The sequence below is a fragment of the Nannospalax galili genome, unplaced genomic scaffold (assembly GCF_000622305.1).
Source record: "Nannospalax galili isolate Female #2095 unplaced genomic scaffold, S.galili_v1.0 scaffold461, whole genome shotgun sequence".
Taxonomy (NCBI): Eukaryota; Metazoa; Chordata; class Mammalia; order Rodentia; family Spalacidae; genus Nannospalax; species Nannospalax galili.
The window spans coordinates 11,054,065-11,077,462 of NW_008349975.1; the positions used below are offsets into that span (position 1 = coordinate 11,054,065).

Sequence of the window (23,398 nt, forward strand, 5' to 3'; positions counted from 1 at the left end):
AAGATCCTCATCATTAAAACCTCAGCTAATGAACTTTAAATTATAAATTAAAGTGTCATGAATGCTCTTATCACAAAATAAGAAATTGTCACCCTAAAGAAGATTCTAGCTAACATATGTTGAGAGATATCCCATTTATCCTCAGATAGAAACTTCTTTGGCTTTTTCTAAATGTTTCAGAATATATGTGATATGATTTACATTTTGTTATTCTTTTAAGAAAACATTACAAATCTTGTGCATTCTGTTGCATGAGAACTGATGACATTGCTCAGCAAAAAACAGCAGATTCTCAAGTCTTCAGTTATCTCAGCAATAGGTGGAACAATGTTGTAAGCGAGAAAATCCCCTTTCCATTTCTCCTCAGATTTCCTATTTTCCTTTCCTTGTTTGTGCTTTCCATTAGAATATGAAAATATTCATGGCAATATCCAGGCTTTCTTTTCCTCACTCTATGCAGACAGTGCTTGCTGCACCTTGGCAGAGGGGCAATTAAATACTTCCTTTTTGTTAAAAACAACAAAAGAACACATTTTTAAGGAAAATTTACCTTTTATATACTGAATATATAAATACATATGGTAACTGTCTGAAAAGAAAATAAGCAGCAAAATTAATCTCATCCTGACCTGATGGTATCCACAAGTATAATTGCATTATGCTCTGCCACGAGAGACTGTCAAAACAGTCTTCTTCCTGTTAACTGTAATTTTCAGAGACAGAACATCTCTGAGATATTTTCCTTTCAAGTTCCACAGTGGAGGAGGGGAAACTAATACATGAATAATTGAATACAGACTTAAACATCTTTAACCAGACTGTTCCCTTAAATTTTATGCCCCAAATAAGAGGGGCATTCAGCATTCTAATGATAAGAAGCTATAAAACAAACTCCAATTACTGTAGCAAGTATTTTTATTACATGCGTTTTATACCAAATGATTAATAATTAGCTGAAGAGGCTCCATGACTAGGCAGTTCTTTGCAGGAGTTTAGAACATTTATATCCTTGCTTCTGTCAGTGCCATGTCACACTCATAAACAAGAACTCCAGAACCCACCTGAGTGTCATCCTTCATAAACAGATCATGTTGGCTGCATGCCAGATGTCATCAGTAAGAAGTGACGAAATTTGTTTTTTTGGGAAAAAAAAATGTCATTTTAGACTGAAACAATTATAGATTTTGGATATATTAAATTAATTGTTTCCCAAATTTTCCCTCCTTGCCCATAAAAGCAGACAAGATAGGATATAAAGGTAACAGCATAAAAGCCTTAGGGAGATTGTCACAAAATATCACTTTCCGCTATCTGTCTTGAAGCACGTCACTACCGTGTTTTTGTTCAGTCTATCAATGTTTTATTGTGGTCCTTATGGTATTTCATTTTGTCCGTCCTAAGTAATGAAATATGCACAGCTATTACATTTAGTTGGAAATCCTGTCGGTCCTGTCCCATCCGTATGCAGCCTGACTCCTAATGTTTGTTAGAATAGATGCTAAGCTGCTTCACTATTTCCTAAGCTTTGCTTATTCTGTGAAAAGGAATGTACTCTTGGCATAAAGTATAGTCATTAATACTGGCCTATACTTTGTGCAATTATTTAATGCACTGTAATTTCACATGAATATTCGGCAACTCTGAGGCCAGATAAAATTAATGTTCTCTTTTTAACATCATTCATAAACTCATACCCACTTTCATGTTCTTCAATTTAGGGGGAATTTTTTTAAAGCAACAAGGTGCTTTAAGGAGTCACATCCTAAAAAGTAACCAGTTATGTCTGCACCAGATTAAAAATTGGAACAAGTGGTTCTAAAATTATCTTCTTGATACTTTTTCAAACCATGGACTATACCTTGTTGCTTTGCTAAAGGGAAAAAAAATTAAGTTAATTTTGTCTGGCCTGAAATTATTTTAGTGGATCCTTGCAAATATTACTGTCCTGTACAGGTAAGTGGTGTCTCAAGGGTCAGGCCAATCAAAGATGCCACTTGGATAAGAATTAGATTCCTTAGATAACGTTGCTGTTTCTATCCATGTGCAATTACAGTATTTGTGCTGTTTATAAAGGCCTGTTCCCACTAAGTGTCCCATATCTGTTTACTTTAGGTGTAAAATCTTACAATACTCAAATCACTGGTGTTTTCCTTCTTTGTCTTGACAGAGGGTTGTCCTGGTCTGTGCAACAGCAATGGAAGATGTACACTGGACCAAAACGGCTGGCATTGTGTTTGCCAACCAGGGTGGAGAGGAGCAGGCTGTGATGTAGCCATGGAGACTCTCTGTACAGATAGCAAGGACAATGAAGGAGGTAAGAAATTCTGAGCCAGAAAACAAGTGTGCACCAGAGCACAGGTTTCTAAGCTATAGTGACTATGTAGTTATCTGTTGTAAAAAAAAGAAAAAAAAAAACTGTGATCCCTATAGATTAGATTGATTGAAAGTGTATGAGCGCTGATGGGATGATTGCGCACCATTTTTCTAAAACGACTGCTTGATGATTATCATTCAAGGAAAAGACAAGGTAGCCCCGCTACGCTAGGTATAATGTCCATTGTTCTCCATTCCTTTTTCTGATTCCCAGGTGACTGTCCTCCTCAACAGCAGTATTTAGGAACGTCACAGCAGTATTTTAATAACTAAACATTTCAGAAGATGCCCAGCATTTTCCAAGCTCTTCTGTTGAAAGTCATAGGTAGAAAAAAAAATAATCTAACAGCAGCAGAGAACAGTCCTTTTGAAGCTGTATTTCTCTGTCTTTTTATCCTTAACTTTACTCTCCTATAAAAGGACTATGATATTCCCACAGTTTCAGCCTTCGGCTAGGACTAATTATTCTCCCCTCTGAGCTCATCCCCCATGCTATTGTATTTTAATTTCAGAGAATAGAGAGTGGGAGTTGGTGATGGAATAGTTGCCCCTGACAGCTGTTTAATTTTGACAAACCATTAGGAATGAGTTTTAGGGGAGGATTTGGTTGCCGTACAGCCTGTGATCCCCTTCTCAGTGGTTGCCGTACAGCCTGTGATCCCCTTCTCCTCACCCCTCCTTTCCTGTTCTCCTGGAAGGTAGTCCTGGACAGTAGTAGTGGCCAGAGAGCGCAGGTTTTAGAGGCAAGCAGATCTTCACTCATTGTGTAGTAATTAGGTAACCTTCCACAAGATCTATAACTCTTTAAATCTCAGTTGCTTCATAAACAGATTTTGAAAGTTTTAAATGAAAAAATATATTCACAGTGCTCAGAATATCATGGGTATTGTTTTTCAATTTTCCTTCTTTTCCTTTCCAAGTGTTTATCTTGAATAACTGGAATCCACAGAAGATTGTCAGGAAAGATTGAATAACCTTTTCCCATGGACCTCTAGAGTGGTCTAACCTAGGTTCTCCAGGAAACTGAGTGACCTAAACCAGCACCCCTATGCAACCACATACCCACCACCAAATGCTGCTTGTGTCTGGTCTTTCCAACCAGGACCTAAAGGCCTCCCTTTCACTCTCTAGCAGACTGTTCACTGTCTTCCCTGTTTTCTTTTACTTGGTTATCAAGAAGCCTAAGCCACTAATTCTGCAAAGAAGCCTTCTGAATTCCTCTTTGCTACTGCTGGATTCAGACAGTCTCTAACCCTCCCAGCTTTCCCAGCTAATAATACCATGTTGCCCCAACTCCTCTAAATCACATGCTGATAGAAATGGCAACATTAATCCTTTCAGCCACAGCCCAGATGGCAACCGAACTCCTTAGTTTCCCCCAAAGAGCTCATACCCCCATTGTTTCTGGTGCCAGGGGAGGAAGAGAGGGACTCTTTCTCCTTGATTGTGTAGTTCAGATTTTGTCTTCTAAAAGCAGATTACACTGAGGAGGTTCCACTTGCTCTCAGAGGGATGCAAACTGCAGGGCCAAGCCTGTAGAGACATGGAAGAGTAATTTAGGGGCTAATCAACTCTTTATATTGTTATCAGCCAAGGAGGTTTCTCCTTTTCCTCAAAATTTATCAGCTGTGAATTGGCCTCATTCCCCTTTGTTTATTCTCATTAGCATGAAAAGATGTCATCTCTAGGCTTCCCTCTCTAAGGGGAAATCTGAGCTGATACAAGACCTCCTGTGGATTCTCTACTTATCTCATAATTTGCATGCCTGTCCCTAACCTAATTTTGCTGATCTTTTAAGGAGTTTCAAGACTGGCCTCATAGGTCCTGAGATGGTTACCTGGGTGCCCTGTAGCCAAAGCTAGAGGGTTCTTTGCTCTGTACATGAGCTGTGAACTTTGGAGACAATATCATCCACATCAAAAACAAAATCAAGACACATAATCTAGCAATTAAGGATAGCAGGAGGATGATAGAACTGAAGACAAAATTAGGACAATACTAAAAATTCTAGGACATATGGTGATTGAAGTGCCACAGAGCCCTATCTAAGCTAAGTTTGTTGTCAGGTTGTTGAATTAGCCAGAAAGCTGCTAAGTAGCTTGATTCAGCATATTAAGTAACTAAAGAAGAAGCAAGGTGAAGAGGTTGATTTGGCTCTAGTGAGAAATTAAACACTATATAAATAGATGCTATCATGTAGTTTAAACAGCATGGTCTTTGTAAAAGAAAAAGTGGTCTATCATTCCCAGAAGTGAAAAAGATGTATTAAAATCTGGTCAAAGCACATGTATCTATATATCTTTAAGAACACAATCACTATGTACAATGAATCCATACCAACAAAAACAAATATATTTTTTAAAACGACTACATATAGGGAAATAGTTAAATGTCTTCTTGAGCTAGTCTTTTTCTTCTATTCCAAACTACTTTCCTTTTCCCTATCAAGTTTGCCTCATCACCGCTGTCTAATTGTAAGGATCCTCAAAATCCTGTTCTCACTACAAGGGTGCTTCTGCTTCTCTGGTTCTTCCCTTCCCTGTTGTCTTTAAGGCATAGCTGCCACTGTCTAATTGTAAGGATCCTCAAAATCCTTCTGCTTCTCTGGTTCTTCCCTTCCCTGTTGTCTTTAAGGCATAGCTGCCTCCAGGTGTTCACACAATAGAGAAGCAACATCTTCTTATAGAACTGGAGAAAAGGACTGCTAATAAGAGCCATTCATCCTTAGCCACCCATGAGCAGTAAACCTGATGCCCTGTTTCTTTTTCAGCTCAAACAAGCAATTGCCATGTACACTGGGTAACTGTAGCCTTTGGAAACTAAAGGTAGCCGTTTTCTTGAGATAAGGTCCCTAGCAAAGATCTCCACTCTGGAATCAGCTTTGATCTGCATCTCATCTCACATGCAGCTCCAGGTTTCAAGGAGAAGCTGGCCGCTGAAGCAAATTATTTGAACAAAGGTGGCAATGGAGTAGGAGTTTTGTTTCTTTTTGTTTTGTTTTGTTTTTGATGTTTTGGGGACAGGGTCTCCCTGTAGCCCCACCTGGCCTGGAAACCCACTATGTAGACCAAGCTGGCCTTGAACTCAAAGAGATCTCCCTGCCACCACACCCAGCTCTGGAGTAGGAGATTTTTAAATCATACTGTGGAAGTCACAGATGGTCACTGGAACAGAGAGTTCTGAACAACATCTCCAAATGGGGTGTATCAGTACTTTGGAAGAACTTCGTTGATGTCCTGTCCTAGCTGAGAAAGCTTTCAGAGCAAGTCACAATGGTACATGCCTAGATGTGACTTTTAAATATTATTTTTCAGTTCTACCTTAAACTCACAAAATCACCACCCCTCCAGATGGTCCTGTTACTTGTTGTTTATATCCCACAAATTTTATCATGCTTCTCTGGCCAGAGTAAAGAAATAAGAAGGGACTAGAGAGATGGCTCAGCAGTTAAGAACACTGACTGTTCTTACAGAAGACCCAGGTTCAAATCCCAGCACCCACATGGAGCTAACAACTGTCTGTAACTCCAGTTCCAGGGGATCTGACAGCCTCTTCTGTCCTCCACAGGCATTGCACCACACGTGTGCACTTACCTACATGCAGGTATAACACTTGTACACATAAAAATAAATAAATAAATAATAAGTAAAACATTTTTAAAAAAGAAATAAGGAAAGGGCTGGGTATGTGGCTTAATAGTAGATGGTTCACCTAACATGTGCAAGGTACTGGGTTCCATCCTTAGTTCCACCAAAAAAATGGAGGGCAAAGATGGGGACTATTTACAGTTAAATCATATTAGATCTGAAGTGGGGCATAAGACAGTGACCTGCCTATTAATGCCTTAGCTCTGCAGGCATCTCTTTCAGACAGGCACTGAGAGTACCTCTGTCTTACGATGTCTTCTACATAAGACTTCCACTTGCCCTCAGTAAGAAAATTCTCTGATTTTTGAGGAACTGTTTTGAGGTTTCTTACAAAGAAATTCTGAATGGTTTCACATGAAAGAAAAAAGACTCAATTCTTTGCCTAAAATAACTACTAACTTATATAACTAAATCTCAGGCCTAACTACATCCAGGTATTTGAACAAATAACCCAGGAATCTGAATTTATTCATCTATTGTTGGAACCTTTCTCAAGCTGTCTCTTCTTTTAGATGATCATCGTCATCTCTGGTTCACATTCCATTCAAGGCATTGCCACCCCAACACAAAGAGGACACCTGCTTCTGTGGTTCTGTGAGGCCTTGGCCTGGGACTGAACCCCACTCATTAATAAGAACTAGGTCACCTAATCAAAAGAGAATGAAAGTGCTGTCATCAAAAAAAGGGCTACAGATGCTAAGCAGAAGGGAAAGCAATTTCTACTTAGGAATATTATCAGCTCCTCATAGTGTTTAGTTTTAATATAACCAAAGACTATCTCTATATTGTGTGGCTCTTACACTATTACTTTCTAAATGAATCTTCTGTTCTCACACCTGTAATCCCATGACTCAGGAGAATGAATCAGGAGGATGGAGAGTTCAAGACAAACTGGAGATACATAGTAAGACCTTGTCTCAAAAGAAAGGGTAGAGAGAGACAGAGACAGAGAATGAAAGCTTCAAACTTCAAAAGGGTGGGAATGTACTAGAAGTCAGACATATAAACAAGGAGCCAAAACAAGGATGAAATTTTCAAATAAGTGTCAACATGAATATAATGAATGGAGATGGTGTAAGTTTAGAGACCACTAAATTAAAATAAAGGTTTGGAAAAGGAAAAAAATTAACAGGAGGGTCAGACTATTATAGTCTTCAGAACAAGATTAAAATGTATGTTAAGAAAATAAAATGGCAGGTAATAGTATCGATAAGAGAGAAGAAAGTGGTTAAAAGCAAACAGACTCATTCAAGGTCCTAAAAACTTCCCCCAAAGACTCTAGGTAGTATCAGAACATAGAATGACACTCAAATCTCTGGGCATTGAAGCATCCTGATAGATGATGATTTGGAATAAATGCTTATTGGTTTGGAAGGCCACTGGATACTTTAGTGAGGGGTTCAGTTTCCCACAAACCCTTTCACTCTTCACATAGAGGTGGTAAGTTGACTGCTACTAATTCATTTTCTGACTAATAATAATTCATTTTGTGGCTGTTGTTTTCTTGCATTACTCTTGGTACATAGTCAAATATGTGGTAAATTGTGTGTATGTATGTATGTATGTATGTATGTATGTAAATGAACAAACAAGTTTCTTTAGGATAGATTTTTTAGAAAGAAAATGCTGAAGCAAGAGGGTATTTTAAGTTTTAATTTTTACAGTTACTGTCCTGTTGTCTTGCAAGTAGGTTTCAACCTCTACATTTCATCCATGTGAAAGTGTTATTTCCACATGTTCATAGTCTGTACATAAACAAAATTGTTCAATGAAATGAAAAATATGAATTTTTCAGATGAAAAGGACCCCATTTTTATTGTTTTAATTTACATCTCTGTAATCATTAGCTAGATGGATAATTTTGATTTTCCTTCTGTGCTAGAGTTGAAACCCAGGAACTTCTGCATGCTGTGAAAATACACCACTACTGAACTACACCCCTAGTCCTAGACTGATCATCTTTGTATTTATTTATCAGCCCTTTTTTTTTGATACTTTGTTTTGCTTTGTTTTTTCTTCTTGATTTTTGCATTAATAATTGCTCATTTTTCACACCCATTTGTTTTCCTATTGCATTGTGTAGTATTTTCTTTTTTTAATTCTGACAACTTCTTTTCAGATTCCTCTTATTCTTTCTTAGGTGTGCTGTAGATGTTTCATCCAGGATTTTCATTTCCCTTTTACTTGCAATTTGGAGTATCTTTTGAGATGTTTTTTTTTAAGGCAGATTTTTATGAAGCTTATGTTCTCATTCATGAATTCTGGATTGTGTTTTCTGAAAAAGAGCTTTGTTAAGATCATGCATAGTGAAATGTGTCACTTCACATAATTTCTTCTGATTTTTTAATAATTCTGTGGGCTTCTTACTCTACAGTTAATGAGTAACATGTTTAAATATTGATTGGATTGATAAATGAAATAAGAATTCAAGGAATAAACCATGTCTAGGAATAGGAAAAGAATGACACAGAAAACCAGAGGTGCTTCTGGGGCATCATTTCGACTTGTTTAAATCTCTAAATTTCTAGGAATTTACTCACCATTTCTTCTGTTCATCAGATATGTAAAATACCTACTTGGGCACAGACATGTACTCAATATGGATATATCAGTGAACTATATTAGCTTCAAGGGGCTAATGAGAGAACTGTGTAAACCAGCTGTGAGGAGTTGGGGGGTAGGAGGAGAAAGGTTAGAGAATGCCAGCTAAGGAAACAATCATCAAGAAAGGACTCAAAAGCCAAGGTGGGATGTTCTGACTTTATTCAGAATCCATTGAAGACCTAGTAAAGAAAGCATTTTAGCTACAGAGAGAAAAATCAAGTCTGATTTTAATAAAAATGACTCTGACTAAAGTAGAGCATGAATAGTTGGGATGATACCGAAACCTGGGATTCCAAGCTGCTGTTGAGATCTTGTTAAGAGGTAGCCAAGGGCTGGAGAAATGACTCAATCAGTAAAGTACTTGCCTACAAAGTCAAGAACCTGAGCTGCTCTCCAGAACAATGTAAAAAGAAAACAGCAAGTCCCAGTACTGGGGAGGCAGAAATAGGCAGATCCCTGGGGCTCACTGACCATCCAACCTAGCCTACTCAGTGAACCCCAGATTACAATAAGAGACTCTGTCTCAAAAAAACCCAAGGTAGACAGTACATGAAGAATAACATCTAAGGTACTCTACCTATACATGTACACACACACACACACACACACACACACACACACACACATACACACATTAAAAATAACAACAAAGTGTCCTAAAAGATAGTTCGAGAGAAATAAAATCAGCTTAGCCAGGTAATGTTTAAGGTAAAGAAAAGAAAGAGCTGGAGACTGATTGAATGCCAAGAAAAATGAAGGAAGATGTTATGGATGACCTTAAGGTTTTTTCTTTGGGTGTTGAAATGAGGTAGGTTGGGGCTCAGAGGTTAAGAGGTCTCATTGCTCTTTCAGAGAACTGGAGTTCATTCAGTTCACAACACTCATACTAGGCCGCTCACAACCACTTGAAACTCCAGCTTCAGGAGAGCCAATGCCTTCTGGCCTCCACGGGTCTCTCTCTCTCTCTCTCTCTCTCTCTCTCTCTCTCTCTCTCTCTCTCTCTCTCTCTCTCTCGCTCTCTCCCTCTCTCCCTCCCTCCCCACATTCTTCCTTTCTATTTAAATCAGAGGTCACTTCTAGACCTAACTTAGGGCCACTGGGCAGCACTGGTCCCTATGAATGTTGAGTGTCTGGCACGGTTACTGCAGTCCGCCTAAGGCCACCTGGTGAGTGCCCACAGAGGTCAGAAGAGGGCATTGGATCCCCTGGAACTGGAGTTACAAACAGTTGTTAGCCACCATGTGGGTGTTGGGCATTGAACTCAGGTCTTCTGCAAGCACAGCCAGTGCTCTTAACCACTGAGCCATCTCTCCATCCCCTATTGTATCTTTTTAAAAAGAAATTAGCTAGATAAATGATTGGAGCCATTCACTGAGATCAGAAATAGAGAAGGAGCATGTCTGGAGAAGAAGGCATAGAAAATGTTATGATTTAGACATGTTACGCTTCCATTGTCTGTATAATATGCAAGTTTGCACGTCAGAAGAATGATCACCCTGGAGAATTTGGCATTGAAATATGAATGTGGTCCTGAAGCCACCAAGAGAGAGCTGATTCACATAGACTGAGAACGTTCAGAAAGCCACAGTCCCACTCTGTAGTGCACGCAGAGAAGCATGCATGTTACTGAATGATGCCTGGAAGTGGTCACAAAGTGTTTGACAACACACTGCTGAAACTCTGAAGACTGCAAAGAAAACAGGGCCTCTGACTTCTAACTCTAACTTGGACCCTGAGGTGAATGATGGATTTCCAAATGCTGTGAGCAAGGATGGTGGATAGTAATTATCTTTGAGTAAAAGAGAAAATGCATGGCTTTTTTAGTTAGTAAATAAATGGTTTGAAAAACATTAAAATGTCCATATCTGAAAGAAGAGAAGTGAGGGTTTGGGAAACAGAGCAAAGCCAACATCAAGGATAATCTAGAAAAAAATGCCTGGAATCTGAGTTTTAATAATCTGATCAAATGTGTACTTTTTAAATTTGTCAGAAAAATATTAGTAATGGTATAAAGAATAAATACACAAAAATAAAAACAGAACAGGGCACCCTGAAGCAAAACCAGAGGTTGACCATTGTGACCACAGACTGATATTATGAAGTTTTTTTGAAACAAAGTTGTTGCATGCATTCATCTACCTATTGTCCAAAGCTCCTTTAGTTCTGTAAAGGGAGAGTTTCATAGTTACATGACTCACAAAACCTACAACATTGACTATTTGGCAGTCAACAAAATAAATTTGCTAACCACTGTTAAAGACCAGTGAAAATACCTAAGGCAAAAATATGTTTAAAATATGGACAGAATATAACTAGAGGAATAATGTTAAGAATCAAATGGAAGGAAGAATAAATTATACATCTACTTTATATCATAGTCCACTTAGAACACAAAAAAGTGAAGAAAGGCTCTTAACTAACAATTGAGGTTGTTGTTATTCAATGGGCTGTGAAATGTTCTGATCTTTAGTTTTTTATGATTAATGCTATTAGATATGATTTTTGTTCCAATATAAATGTAAGCCAACATAATAATCTTGAGATTAACATGGAATCCCAATGATTTTGAGCAGCTATTCCATGAAGACACTTTTGCTATGCTGTACATTTGGGCAAGTGGGTAATCAACTTAGTTGTACTAGATAGGCCTAGCCACTATGAGTACAAAGAATGAAAAATGTTTTCTCAAGTTATAGAAAGTCAGATTCATAACCATCCGTCACTTGCTCAGGCAAGTTACTGATAAACTCTGCAGAAAAATAACAAACAGTGTGTCCCTACATCTTGCTTGTTGAAAATGAGATTCTTTCTCTGATGGATGTTAGCAGAGAGCCTTGTAAAAATGCATCTCCAACTGATTAGTTCAGAAGGTGTCAATCTCATGTAGTTTTATGACCTGAAGACTACATGCCAGATGTACATTTGCTTTTTATAAACTAACAAAGATGAATGACTAAATATGAGCATTCCTCTTTGGCAACTGTACCATATATTACCTAAGGGAAGACATTGTGTGAGAATTGGGGAGAATGAGCATTTAACTCTCAATTTACCAGATTAATAGATAGAAAATATAATTTTTGAAAAATCTTTACCTTTTGAGTGTTTTCTATGTATGTGAAAGAATGAATTTAAGGGTGAAACCTTAAATCGCCGTGTTTAATTACTCTCCTAAGCATATGTACATCCATTCTAAATGCACTAAGAATGCCTAAGTAAAATAGGTCATAAAGCACATATTAAACAGTCCTCATAACTCTCCACACATAACCATAAATTACCACTGACAGGCTTAAAGAGATTTTAAAAAATATTTTATTATTTTTATGTATATGTGTGTATTGCCTGCATGTAGGTAAGTGCACCCGTGTTGTGCAATGCCCACAGAGGACAGAAGAGTCTGTCGGATCCCCTGGGACTGGAGTTATGGACAGTTGTTAGCTGCCATGTGGGTGCTGGGATGCGAACCTGGGTCTTCTGCAAGAACAGCCAGTGTTCTTAACCGCTGAGCCATCTCTCCAGCCCTGGCTTAAAGAGACTTTTAAGGATTGTTTTATTTTGTTCTGTTTTTGAAGATGAAAAATGATATTGGAGCAATCTGTCAATTGTCTAGTACTTTTGAGAACTCAGTCTTGAAAACTATACTTCTATTTCAAGAGAGATAGAGGAAAAAAAAGACAATCTTTTTTACATTGCTATTATATGTCCTCATGAAGAATAAGGCCGTAGCATAGTCTCATCTTTCTTCCACTAGAAATATTAGGAAATATTAAGAAATATTTAGACATTTTTCTTCTTTATTGCCTTTCCAGTAGGAAAGAAATATTTTAATAAATTTATATGAAATTTCAAAGCTCAGTTTCATTTGATTTTCTTAACATATGATTTTGGATTTTGTCAAAGGAATAAGCGTGAAGCTTCAAATAATTAACAACTCATGACTGACTGTAGGAATCTGAAACATTTACATAAAAATGTAAACTACAAAGAAAATTATGTAATATCTCTTATCATAAAGTCAGACCCATTCATTTTAATGTGCATAGCAATTGCGATAACCAAAAAATAAAATACTAATGTAAAAATAGGCCAACATCATAAATAGAACTCAAGTACCCCATATTTAAACTTGTTTTTCACTACAGGGAAATAATGATGAGAATTACAGTTACTATCTGTGGATAATCTTACTTTCTTTCAGTTTGAAGGAATAGAAAAACAATCCAACCCAAACAGGCTTAAAGCAAAAGGAATCTCTTAGCTTCTAGAACTAGAAAGTCCAGAAGATCAAGTGCAGCATATTGCAAAGACTCCGTGGATGCCACTGTATATGTCACTTACTTATTTTTTAACCCAGCCTCTTGGCTCAGCTTTCTGGGGGATGGCTTGATTTCCACACAGGCCCTATGGTGGCAGAAAGATGGCTACTGCCATCCCAGCCTCACAGCCTTACAACTCAAGCCTAGTGGAGGTGAGGATATCAAAGAGACAGAGAATCTCTACAGAGAGCTCCTAAACATCATTGTGACCCTTTAGGTCATCTGTTTTTTCTAAACTAATCGTGAAGGAAGATAAGCATGTGGCTAGGAGTTGGGGAGGCCTGAATACTGAAATTTTAGAGGAAGGGCAGGTGAGTGTTAGAAGTAAGTAGAAGGGCTTGCTGTATTCACCTTCAGATAGAAAAGACTTCAGGGTCCTAACCACCACAATCTCTAGTTTCTTACCTCACTTGTATTGTTACTGTCCTATTCTCTAGATAGGAAATTTAATTCACCTTAGTTTACTTCTTTCTTAAAACTTTTTATTACATTTTTATATATTTTGTGGGGAACACATGTGCCACAGCACACATGTGGAGATCAGAGAAGTCAGTTCTCTCCTTCCACCTTGTGGACCCCAGGGATCAAGTTCAGGTCATCAGCCTTGGCGGCAGGTGCCTTTACTCGCTGAACCATCTTGCCAGCCCATCAACTTAAGCTGTTTCCTTTTGTCTTAGTTTGCTGTCAACTAACGAAAGGACAAACTAATACCCTAATTATAAGTATTATGCCATACTTATTGTTACCAAAGACATGTTTAGAATGGTTTGGGTTTTTTAAAATATTTCATTTATTATTTTTATTTTATGTGTATTCATGTATTGCCTGCATGTAGGTAAGTGCACCCATGTCACGTAATGCCCACGGAGGACAGAAGAGGCTGTCGGATCCCCTGGGACTTGAGTTATGGACAGTTGTTAGCTGCCATGTGGGTGCTGGGATTCGAACCTGGGTCTTCTGCAAGAACAGTCAGTGTTGTTAACCGCTGAGCCATCTCTACAGCCCCAGGATATTGTTTTTTTTTTTTTAACTAAAAGTTATTTTTTAAGAATAGTGTAAATAAAACACAGATATCATTTAAGTATTTTCATCTGAGTTTTCTGAGCATCACACTAAGCCCTGCAACTAACGTGTAAAGATTTTGAAACTATCTTGTCAGTTATCCCGAGTGATTAAAATCTTCAAACTACTTTTTTTAAAGTAATCTATGCTTACTTAACAGTAAGCCATGAGCTTAAAGAACAGTGCCATCACACTGTTGTGACCTGATGCATAACCACTCACTCACAGATTGGTGATATGCTTCAAACAGAATATATTCATCACTTAATGATGGAGATACATCCTGAGAAGTTCATCACCAGGCAATTTGGTCACTGTGCAAACATCTGAGTATCTTACACAAACCTAGACATGTGGGGCACTCACTTGCCCTGGTCTCCTCATACAGCCAAGAAAGACAATGACCATGGGATGGAGGCAGCTTCTTTCAGCATATCATGGCACACTGTTTTACAATAGCTTTTCCATCATACAAGAAGGAATAAACTCTAAAATCATGACAGAAGACATCCTATAGTAAATATATAAACTACAGACATGATTAGCTGCTATCATTATCACATAATATATAGTTCATGTTATAGTTGTATAAATTATACTTCTGTATGACTGGTCCTGCAGTGGATCTGTTTATACCAGCATTACCGCAAACATGTAAAAGCGTGCATTACACCATTATGATGGCTGTGTCCCCAGGTGATAGGAATTTTCATCTCTACTATAATCTTAGTGGATCACTGACTTGTAGCCCACTGTGATCTGAAATGCCATGTAGTGCATGACTATGGACCATTGACTAGTCCTTCCTTTAATGTCCTTGGAAGACACTAGCAAATTGTATCCAGACTCCTTTGTGTCACTAGTACCATAGGTTCATTTTTCATAATTGATTTCTTACAGCTTCCAATTTACATGTGCCACCTTTTTTTTTTTTTTTACTAATACAGTATTTTGGGGAAAGCGTTGCTGGATATCAAATTTCTATTTTAAATTTGAGAAATACTTTAATTTCATCTGGAGCACATTTTACCTTCCTTAGGCAAACTGCTTTCTTTGGAGATGGCTGTCCAATCTCCATTTTATACTAGCTTGTAATTGCTCCTTCCCCAGATTTCACTTTCCAATACTTTTCCAATTTTTAAAATTTGGCTATATCTAAGCATCTGTTTTCTCAGCATACTTAAGTGTGAATTCCTAGTACATTTTCTCTAAAATATATAAGGCTTCAATAATTATATTTGTAACCAATCCTTACTCCTTCATATTAATAGACTGTTCTAATCAGTAATGCCTATTTTTTTATTCAGAATAAATATTACATGATTTCTTTCAGTCATCCCCAATCTTAATCTCGACTTTCTGTGAAAGAAGATGTGGTATATTTGTATGGTTTCAAAAAGTATGCCTCATAGAAACTACTATCATATAGAGAATGGGAAATCAATGGATACAAAACAAACCTACCAGCAAACTAAAGTTATTCTACATCATGACATGAAAAGGAGCATCGTCTCACTGGTTTGCTTCACTCTCTGCAGATGGACTCATTGACTGCATGGACCCTGATTGCTGCCTACAGAGTTCCTGCCAAAATCAGCCCTACTGTCGTGGCTTGCCCGATCCTCAAGATATCATTAGCCAAAGCCTACAGTCACCATCCCAACAAGCTGCCAAGTCCTTCTATGATCGGATCAGTTTTCTTATTGGATCTGATAGCACCCACGTGCTACCTGGAGAAAGTCCTTTCAATAAAAGGTTAATGCTTCCTTTTCTTGTATAGATCTCTAAGGGTCTTATGAACAACAATTCTGTGTTCTTTCTGTGAAATGCTGCTGAATGTGTATTTGAGGAACCATTTTATATATATATTTATATATATAGTTTTTCCTTTTTTGGAAACTTTTTCATCAAACTTTGCATTTCAAGCATTTTGGCACAGTGCACGTACTTTGTCAAAAACGCATACTTTGTCAAAAATGTAACAGGACATTCTGTTAAGGAGTCAATAAATCTTCATTTAACTAGTTGATTTTGTGAGCACAGTTGGAAACATTTCCAAAGACATGATGAAAAGACCCCAAAAGGCAAAACGGAAGTGTACTTTTTTTAGCTGAGCTTACTAAATAATATAAATTATGAGTTAATGTAATGGAACTGCTAACGGTGTGGCAGTGAGATTGCATAAGCTGTTTGGTGCTTTACGGAGCAGTAATGACCTGAAAAATAAACCAGTAACTGAAAGCAGGTGTCTCGTCTCTCACTGAGCAAAAGGAGATGATTTACACGAGAACTCCTGGGTCTGCAGTAATTTAACAGCACTAATGCAGTTAGACCCAGCAGTTGATTAAAAGTTGTTGCACAAATGTTCCTTATTGCCACCTTAAATGTTGTGCTTTGTGATCCCAGCAGATTTACGGATTGCCTCAGAATTACTTAAAGAATATACCTTGTACATGTAAGTCATATGTGTGATGTATGAAAAAAGCATAGTTTATAAGTTTAAAAATTCATCTCCTAAATTACTGGTCTTGATGACTTTCCAAAAAACAGATTGCAACAAATTAAAACTCAGGGTAAATACCAGACATTTGAAGAATGTAAATTATGCTGAATTAAAAGGGACATTGTCTTGGGAGTATTTCAGGTCTGCTTTTTGTGAATAGAGCTTGATTTTGTATGATAGTGTTATTTTATCCTTAGGCTGAATGTCTATAAATCATGGCACCGATGGCCTGAGAAGACAGAGATTCATTCAGATTCTTTGCTTTTCCCACAGCCTTGCATCCGTCATCAGAGGCCAAGTACTAACCGCTGATGGAACTCCACTTATTGGAGTCAATGTCTCGTTTTTCCATTACCCAGAATACGGATATACTATTACCCGCCAGGATGGAATGTGAGTTAGTCCCATCACACTACCTCTGTTTGAAGTACTTTAAGTATAAAACTAGGGATTCTTTCATCACCCATCATGTTTTATGGCCTTTTTTAATAGAAAGGCAGCAACTCTGAGGCGATAGAAACCTGGGACAGCACATGAGGCAGAGATTTCACTCATGTACACATATAATTTAAAAGTGAATTTCGTTTTCTAGGGTATGATATAATATTGTGGTTTTTGTTGAAGAATGCTCTTTGTCTTTGAAGATTCATGTTGAAATATTTATTGGTGATATTTCTTAATGTCTACAACTTAAGCCCACATGATTCCAAAGAACAGGTAGAAAGCTAGGGAAATGCGAATAAGTAAGCTGGTGAATAGATAAAGAGTATGTGAGTGTTTGCCACATAATTCCTTTAGCACCGAGATTTGAGGGCACTTCGTATGAAAATTGTGAGGGAAATTATTTTATTTATAAATCATCATAACATAAAAAGGAAAGCATCAATAGTTATAGAGACACCTCACTAAACATATCTTGTTTGTTCTTAGGTTTGACCTTGTGGCAAATGGTGGGGCTTCTCTGACTTTGGTATTCGAACGATCCCCATTCCTCACTCAGTACCATACTGTGTGGATTCCATGGAATGTCTTTTATGTGATGGATACCCTTGTCATGAAGAAAGAAGAGAATGACATTCCCAGCTGTGATCTGAGTGGGTTTGTGAGGCCAAGTCCCATCATTGTATCATCACCTTTATCCACCTTTTTCAGATCTTCTCCTGAAGACAGCCCCATCATCCCTGAAACACAGGTACAGTGTCAGAGCCAGCAAGATCTTCACATGAAAGAATTAGAGATCATGGGTGCCAATAAATGTTTCCTTAAAGATTGCAGGATTCCAATGCTATCCTAAGTAATTCTGTGTAACTTGTGGCATGTATATTAGAGTACATACAGTAAATTTTTAAAAAAGTGTGATTGAATGATCTTGTTTCCCTATTTTAAAAATCGTATTTTCACTATTCATTTTATCTACTGAAATATCTAGGGATTGTTTTCCTTCCCCCATGTGTAAAAACAGCTTCCACATCTTAAAGGTAGGACATTAAGTACAACAGTAATGGACTTTATGCTAAAATAATTAAGTAAAAATACGAGAGTTGAAGCTGGGCCAGGTGATTCAGGCATGTAATTCCAGCTACTCAGGCTAAGGTAGGAACATTGTAAGTTAAGGCCTTTCTGAGTTACAGAATGAGTTTCAAAACCAATCTGGGCAACCTGGTGAGACTGGGTCTCAAAATAAAAAGCAGATAGGGCTAGAGGGATGGCCCAGCAGTTAAGAACATTTGCTGTTCTTTCAGATGATCTGAGTTTTGTTCCCAACATCCATGTTGAACAGTTCACAACCACATAACTCCTTCTCCAGTGGATCTGACACCCTCTTCTGGCCTCCAAGAGCATTTGCACATGTGTCATACACTCACACAGATACATACACATAATAAAGCCTTTAAAAAATAAGTAAAAATTTTAAAAATAAAAGAAAAATAGAAAAGGAGTCTAGGGATACAGCTCAGTGGTAGGGAACTTGCCTAGTATGTGTGCAGCCCTAGGTTCAATCCTTAGCACTTCAGTAATTATAATAATAATAATAATAATAATAATAATGTAATCTTTAAACTACAACCATACATAGTAACTTTTTCACATTCATTCATCAAACATTTACTGAGTATCTGTTCTATACCATTATTGTAACATAAGAACAAAGTCCTAAACAAAGTCCAGACAGAGTACCTGCTCCCAATGAGCTTACCAACTAATGAGAGTGAAGAGACACTAAATAATTAATATATGGAAGGTTTTGCTAGGGCTTAAAAGTGGTAAAGCCAGGTAAAGTGAGCGAAGGTTGGGTTTGATACAGGTAGAGAAGATGTCTTTGACAAGGTGACATTTCAGTGGGATCTTTGAGAAAGTAAGTCTAGTGAAGTGGTTGAAACTAAAGATAGAAATCTGAGAGTCATCAGCACATTTAAGATCTTGATGAGATCCCCTGTTAGGGAAGTATAGAGATGACAAGAGGTTAGCCAGGAATATATGGGCTATAAAAGGTTCAGAGGCAAATACCATGCAGAAGTGGCACCTGGATGATTTTTAACGGTAAGTAAACTTTGAGCTGCAACTTTAAAAACTTCATTGCAACCTAATTAAATTTAGTACTTCCTTCTCCAGGTCCACCTTGCAGTAACGCCAAACTTCTTAGTCCTAAAATAGGCTTCACCAGAAGCATTGTCTTTCTAGAGGTGGCAGATTTCTAGTGAAATGTACCCACAACAATACATTCCAAGCAGCCAGCAATCCATAAATCTAGACAGTCTTTTTTCCATCCATTCATAAAATAGGTAAACATTTAATAAAAATTTACCTTGAAATTTACAAAGTACAAGAAGAAGAGGAGGAGGAGGAAGAGGAGGAGGAGGAGGAGGGAGGAGGAAAGCATATACCCTGCCATTATAAATGTAGTGAAGATTTGAATGCACAATTACAAGTTCAAAAAAGTGGTCAGTTCCTTAGTAAACCAAAACAGCAGCACTGAGGCTGTTGGCCTTAAAGAATAATTAGACAGAAAAGGGAGGAGAGCAGAGTTCACATGGGGAAAATGAATGAGCAACAACATGGTGGTCAAGACAAGTTCTTTGTATGAAAATTGGAGAACAGGACTGCCAAGATGGCTCTACAGGTAAAGGCACTTGCCACAAAGCCTGACAAACATGACAAACTGAGATCAATCCCCAGGACCCACATGCTGGAAGGCGAGAACTAACTTCTTCAGGTTGTTCTTTGACAACCACACACACACACACTTAGAGGTGTGCGTGCACAGAATAAGTAAATTAATGCAAAATAAAAATGATAAAAGCTGGAGGATGATTTAAATGGAGGAAGAAATAGGTAGAGGTCCTGAGTTCAGATTATGAACTGCCCTTAAAATCCATCCAGTGATGACTTTGAACTCCTGAAGCAATGTTGAACCGAGAACCTTATGGATTTTTTTTAGGGTTTCTCTAAAGCTAACTCAAGTCACAAATACATAATTGATAGAAGATAGAAATCAATGAACAGACTGTTTACTGTATGTGCTCACCTGGCCGAGCTGAAGTGGCAAGGACACTTACCAAAGATGGTGGAAATAGAGGAGAGGGAACAGGTTAAATGGTGATTTGGACGGTCAAGTGGCAGGATGTGTTTCTGAGTGTTTAACAGGGTCAAGAATGGGGCTAACAGATGATGCAGCTGGCAAAAGTAGACTTAACGGTGTATTTTCCCATTTTGGCAGGATTTATTTTCCCTAATAATAAAATGTAACATGGTAAGGTTAAATTACATAGGAGAAATGCACACTCTAATGAACTAAATTACGGATATTTGTTCCATGGAAGTAGGTTAATGATGACAGAGACAATAATCAGTTATTCAAATTGGAAATAACATGATATTTTGAAATAGAGAAGCAATTCCTAGCAGGTCACAGGAAGTACGTATTAATTAAGGATTCTCTTACTTATAGAAAGCCTATCAAATGTATGGGAAATTATTTTGAAAATCAATTAATTGGAAATAAATTACATCTTCTGAGTCACTCAGGACTCACGGAAATCTATTTTTCAAACTAACCCATTAATATTTCATCCTAATCATAAAAGAATGAGTTCCCTTGAAATTTTCCACTCTTCATCCTACTGTTTTATAAAAGTTCTGTCATTATTTCCTTGGATCTAAGGGAGCTTTGAGAAGTTTCTGAGTGTGTGGAGGGGGGAGATTAAAATTTGAAAAGTTCAGTGTATTCCTAAACTACTTAAGATGGTTCTATGGCTCAATCTAGTCAGCATGTTTAATAAAGAAAGCCTGCAGCTGTGTTAAACTATCATATTTCAGTGATGCCTTCTTTGGTTCACTTCCTTCTTTATGCCAACACTGACTCACAAAATGGCAGTTTGCTTTGGCCAATTGTTGATGCTAAATTCCAACTGTGTGATTGTTTGTATAGAATGATAGCTATGTCCATAGTATCTGAGGTTTTATTTCAGTAAGTAAAACTTGGAAATGTCAAAAAGGTATGCATCATTCCTAATTGTTCTGCATGAGAGGTGTTAGAGAGAAAAGGAAACTAGTGAACACTGAACTACTCTTCCAAGATTTTCCTGTCTGAAAAAGCAGTCCTTTGTGGCTGAATAACGAATGTTGATGGGGCAATATGCACTAACTTTTAAAAATGCCATTTCGTTCTTTGTAGCTTTTAGGCACAGGTTCTTAACAAAAACAGCCTTGCACTTTACAGTGTACAAAGTAAGCCTATAAAGAACTGTTATTTATCAAATCAATAAGAACATTAGTAGAAATAGTAAGTATTCTTTAGAAAAATTTTGTATACCACACAATTTTGTTTTTCAAAATGATTAAGTGATATTTGGACATAACATACTTTACATATGTCATAAATTTGTTACCATTCACTGATGTTTTTAATGTATAAAGGAGATGACCCTTATATAGATAATATTAACTTTGTAATGTCTAACTTCAAATCACGAAGTATGTTTTGATTTTCTTCTGTGTGCATTTACTAAAGCTAGTTACTCTCTGGAAAAAAGTATACATGGCTTTAAAAATAGTTCACTTACCATTATGTCAAAAATGATAAATTATAGTTCAATATTTAAGTATGGGAATAGACCGTTGTTACATTACCTCTCAGCATGGATATGGAATTGTCTACAGTTTATCCCAGTGAGTTGGTCTTGTTGTCCTTCCTATCTTTCTAGCAGTGACCTCATAAGCTAATGAGGCCACAGGCATAGGTTGAATTTCTTAAGGAGACACCTGGTGTAGGCCAGCTCTTTGGCTAATGCCACATCTCTGTTCTGAGCTAACCACTGTACAAATGTCAGCTCCAATTTCCAGAGTGACTGAAATGGAAGATAGGTTAGTGAGAATCTGCTGTGCCTACCAAACTAGCAATCAGTGTGTTGTCATCCTGACAGAGCAGTAACAGGCTCTCCTGAATGAGGAGTAGCACGTGCAGTATGATTAACCTGGAATAAATAACAAGGCTTCTAGGGGGAGAATGTTAGGCTGGCAACAGTTATTTTAATTGTTGAATAAGATAACAGCTCAGATGTTATTTGTGAATAGTGATTCTGCTATGTCTTATTTTAGGTGCTTTGCTAGGTTCTGAAATACATATGTATGTATAATGTCTTCTCAAGCAAATATAAGTGATCACAGGTAGAAACCTCTACTTTGTTCAAACAGGTCCTCCATGAAGAAACCACAATTCCAGGAACAGATTTGAAGCTTTCCTACCTGAGTTCCAGAGCTGCAGGGTATAAGTCAGTTCTCAAGATCACCATGACACAGGCTGTTATACCATTTAACCTCATGAAAGTACATCTGATGGTGGCTGTGGTCGGGAGACTCTTCCAAAAGTGGTTTCCTGCTTCACCAAACTTGGCCTATACTTTCATCTGGGATAAGACAGATGCATATAATCAGAAGGTCTATGGTCTGTCTGAAGCAGTTGGTAAGTTTCATGGCTATCTCCTCTACATTGGAAAAGTGGTTTCACGATCAGAGCTGTTGTGAAACTAGCTGGAACCTGTGGCAATGGGTAAACATAAGGTGGTAATAAATTCATTCTAGGGAGGTTTTAGATCTCCCATAGGAAAAGGAATGTACTCAAGTTGATGACAAGAAAGACTATCAGCTTTTCTGAATGGAATTATAGCTTTTGAAATTTCAAGTTGTTATATCTTTTCTTGTCATTACTGTTTTCATATTTATTTTCCTGTGGTGTCCCTTACTATTTGTTATCTTTTTTATAACTTCTTTTTTTATACAACTCATTAGCTTTCATCATCCTTTTAACGTTTTCTGTATGTGACAGTGAGATGGTTTCAACTCATAATGGTACTTAGCAGACTATCAAACAAAATTTGTGTCTAAGAATTATTTCAGCTTCTTTGACTAGAGGGCCAGTCAGCTCTTGAGGGATAATCTTAAAACATCAAACCATTTGTCTCACTGAATACTAGACAATACAGTCAAAGTCTGACATGACAAATACAGCTTCATGCTCAAGCCAGAACATCAACAACTAAAGGAAAACATTTTGTGAGTTTTGTTTTTACAAAAAAAAAAAAATAGATTTGGGGACTGGAGAAATGGCTTAGTGGTTAAGAGCACTAGCTGTTCTTACAGAGGACTGAGTTTGGTTCCCAGCACCCACATGGTGGCTAACAACTATTTATAACTTCCAGCTGATCCGGCACCCTCTTCTGGTTTCCACAGGCATTGCATGCATGTAGTGGTGCACTTATATACAAACAGGCAAAACATTCATACACATAAAATACAAATTAAAAAAAAATTTTAGATAGATTTTGTTCTCCGAAATTAATATATAATTTAGACTTGAATTAATTCATATCAATCAAAGAGTTACCACTTTA

The 23,398-nt window shown here is 37.4% G+C and overlaps 1 protein-coding gene across 4 annotated transcripts in view; it reads left to right on the forward strand.

The window, feature by feature from the left end:
- Positions 1-23,398, forward strand: part of Tenm3 (teneurin transmembrane protein 3) — a 654,883-nt gene that overhangs the window by 556,787 nt on the left and 74,698 nt on the right. For all 4 annotated transcript variants that reach the window (XM_029570439.1, XM_029570440.1, XM_029570441.1 and 1 more), the window contains 5 exons: positions 2,168-2,314; positions 15,544-15,760; positions 16,782-16,901; positions 17,439-17,700; positions 22,203-22,470. In XM_029570439.1, the coding sequence (XP_029426299.1) occupies positions 2,168-2,314; positions 15,544-15,760; positions 16,782-16,901; positions 17,439-17,700; positions 22,203-22,470 (1,014 nt within the window). The remainder of the gene's footprint in view (positions 1-2,167; positions 2,315-15,543; positions 15,761-16,781; positions 16,902-17,438; positions 17,701-22,202; positions 22,471-23,398) is intronic.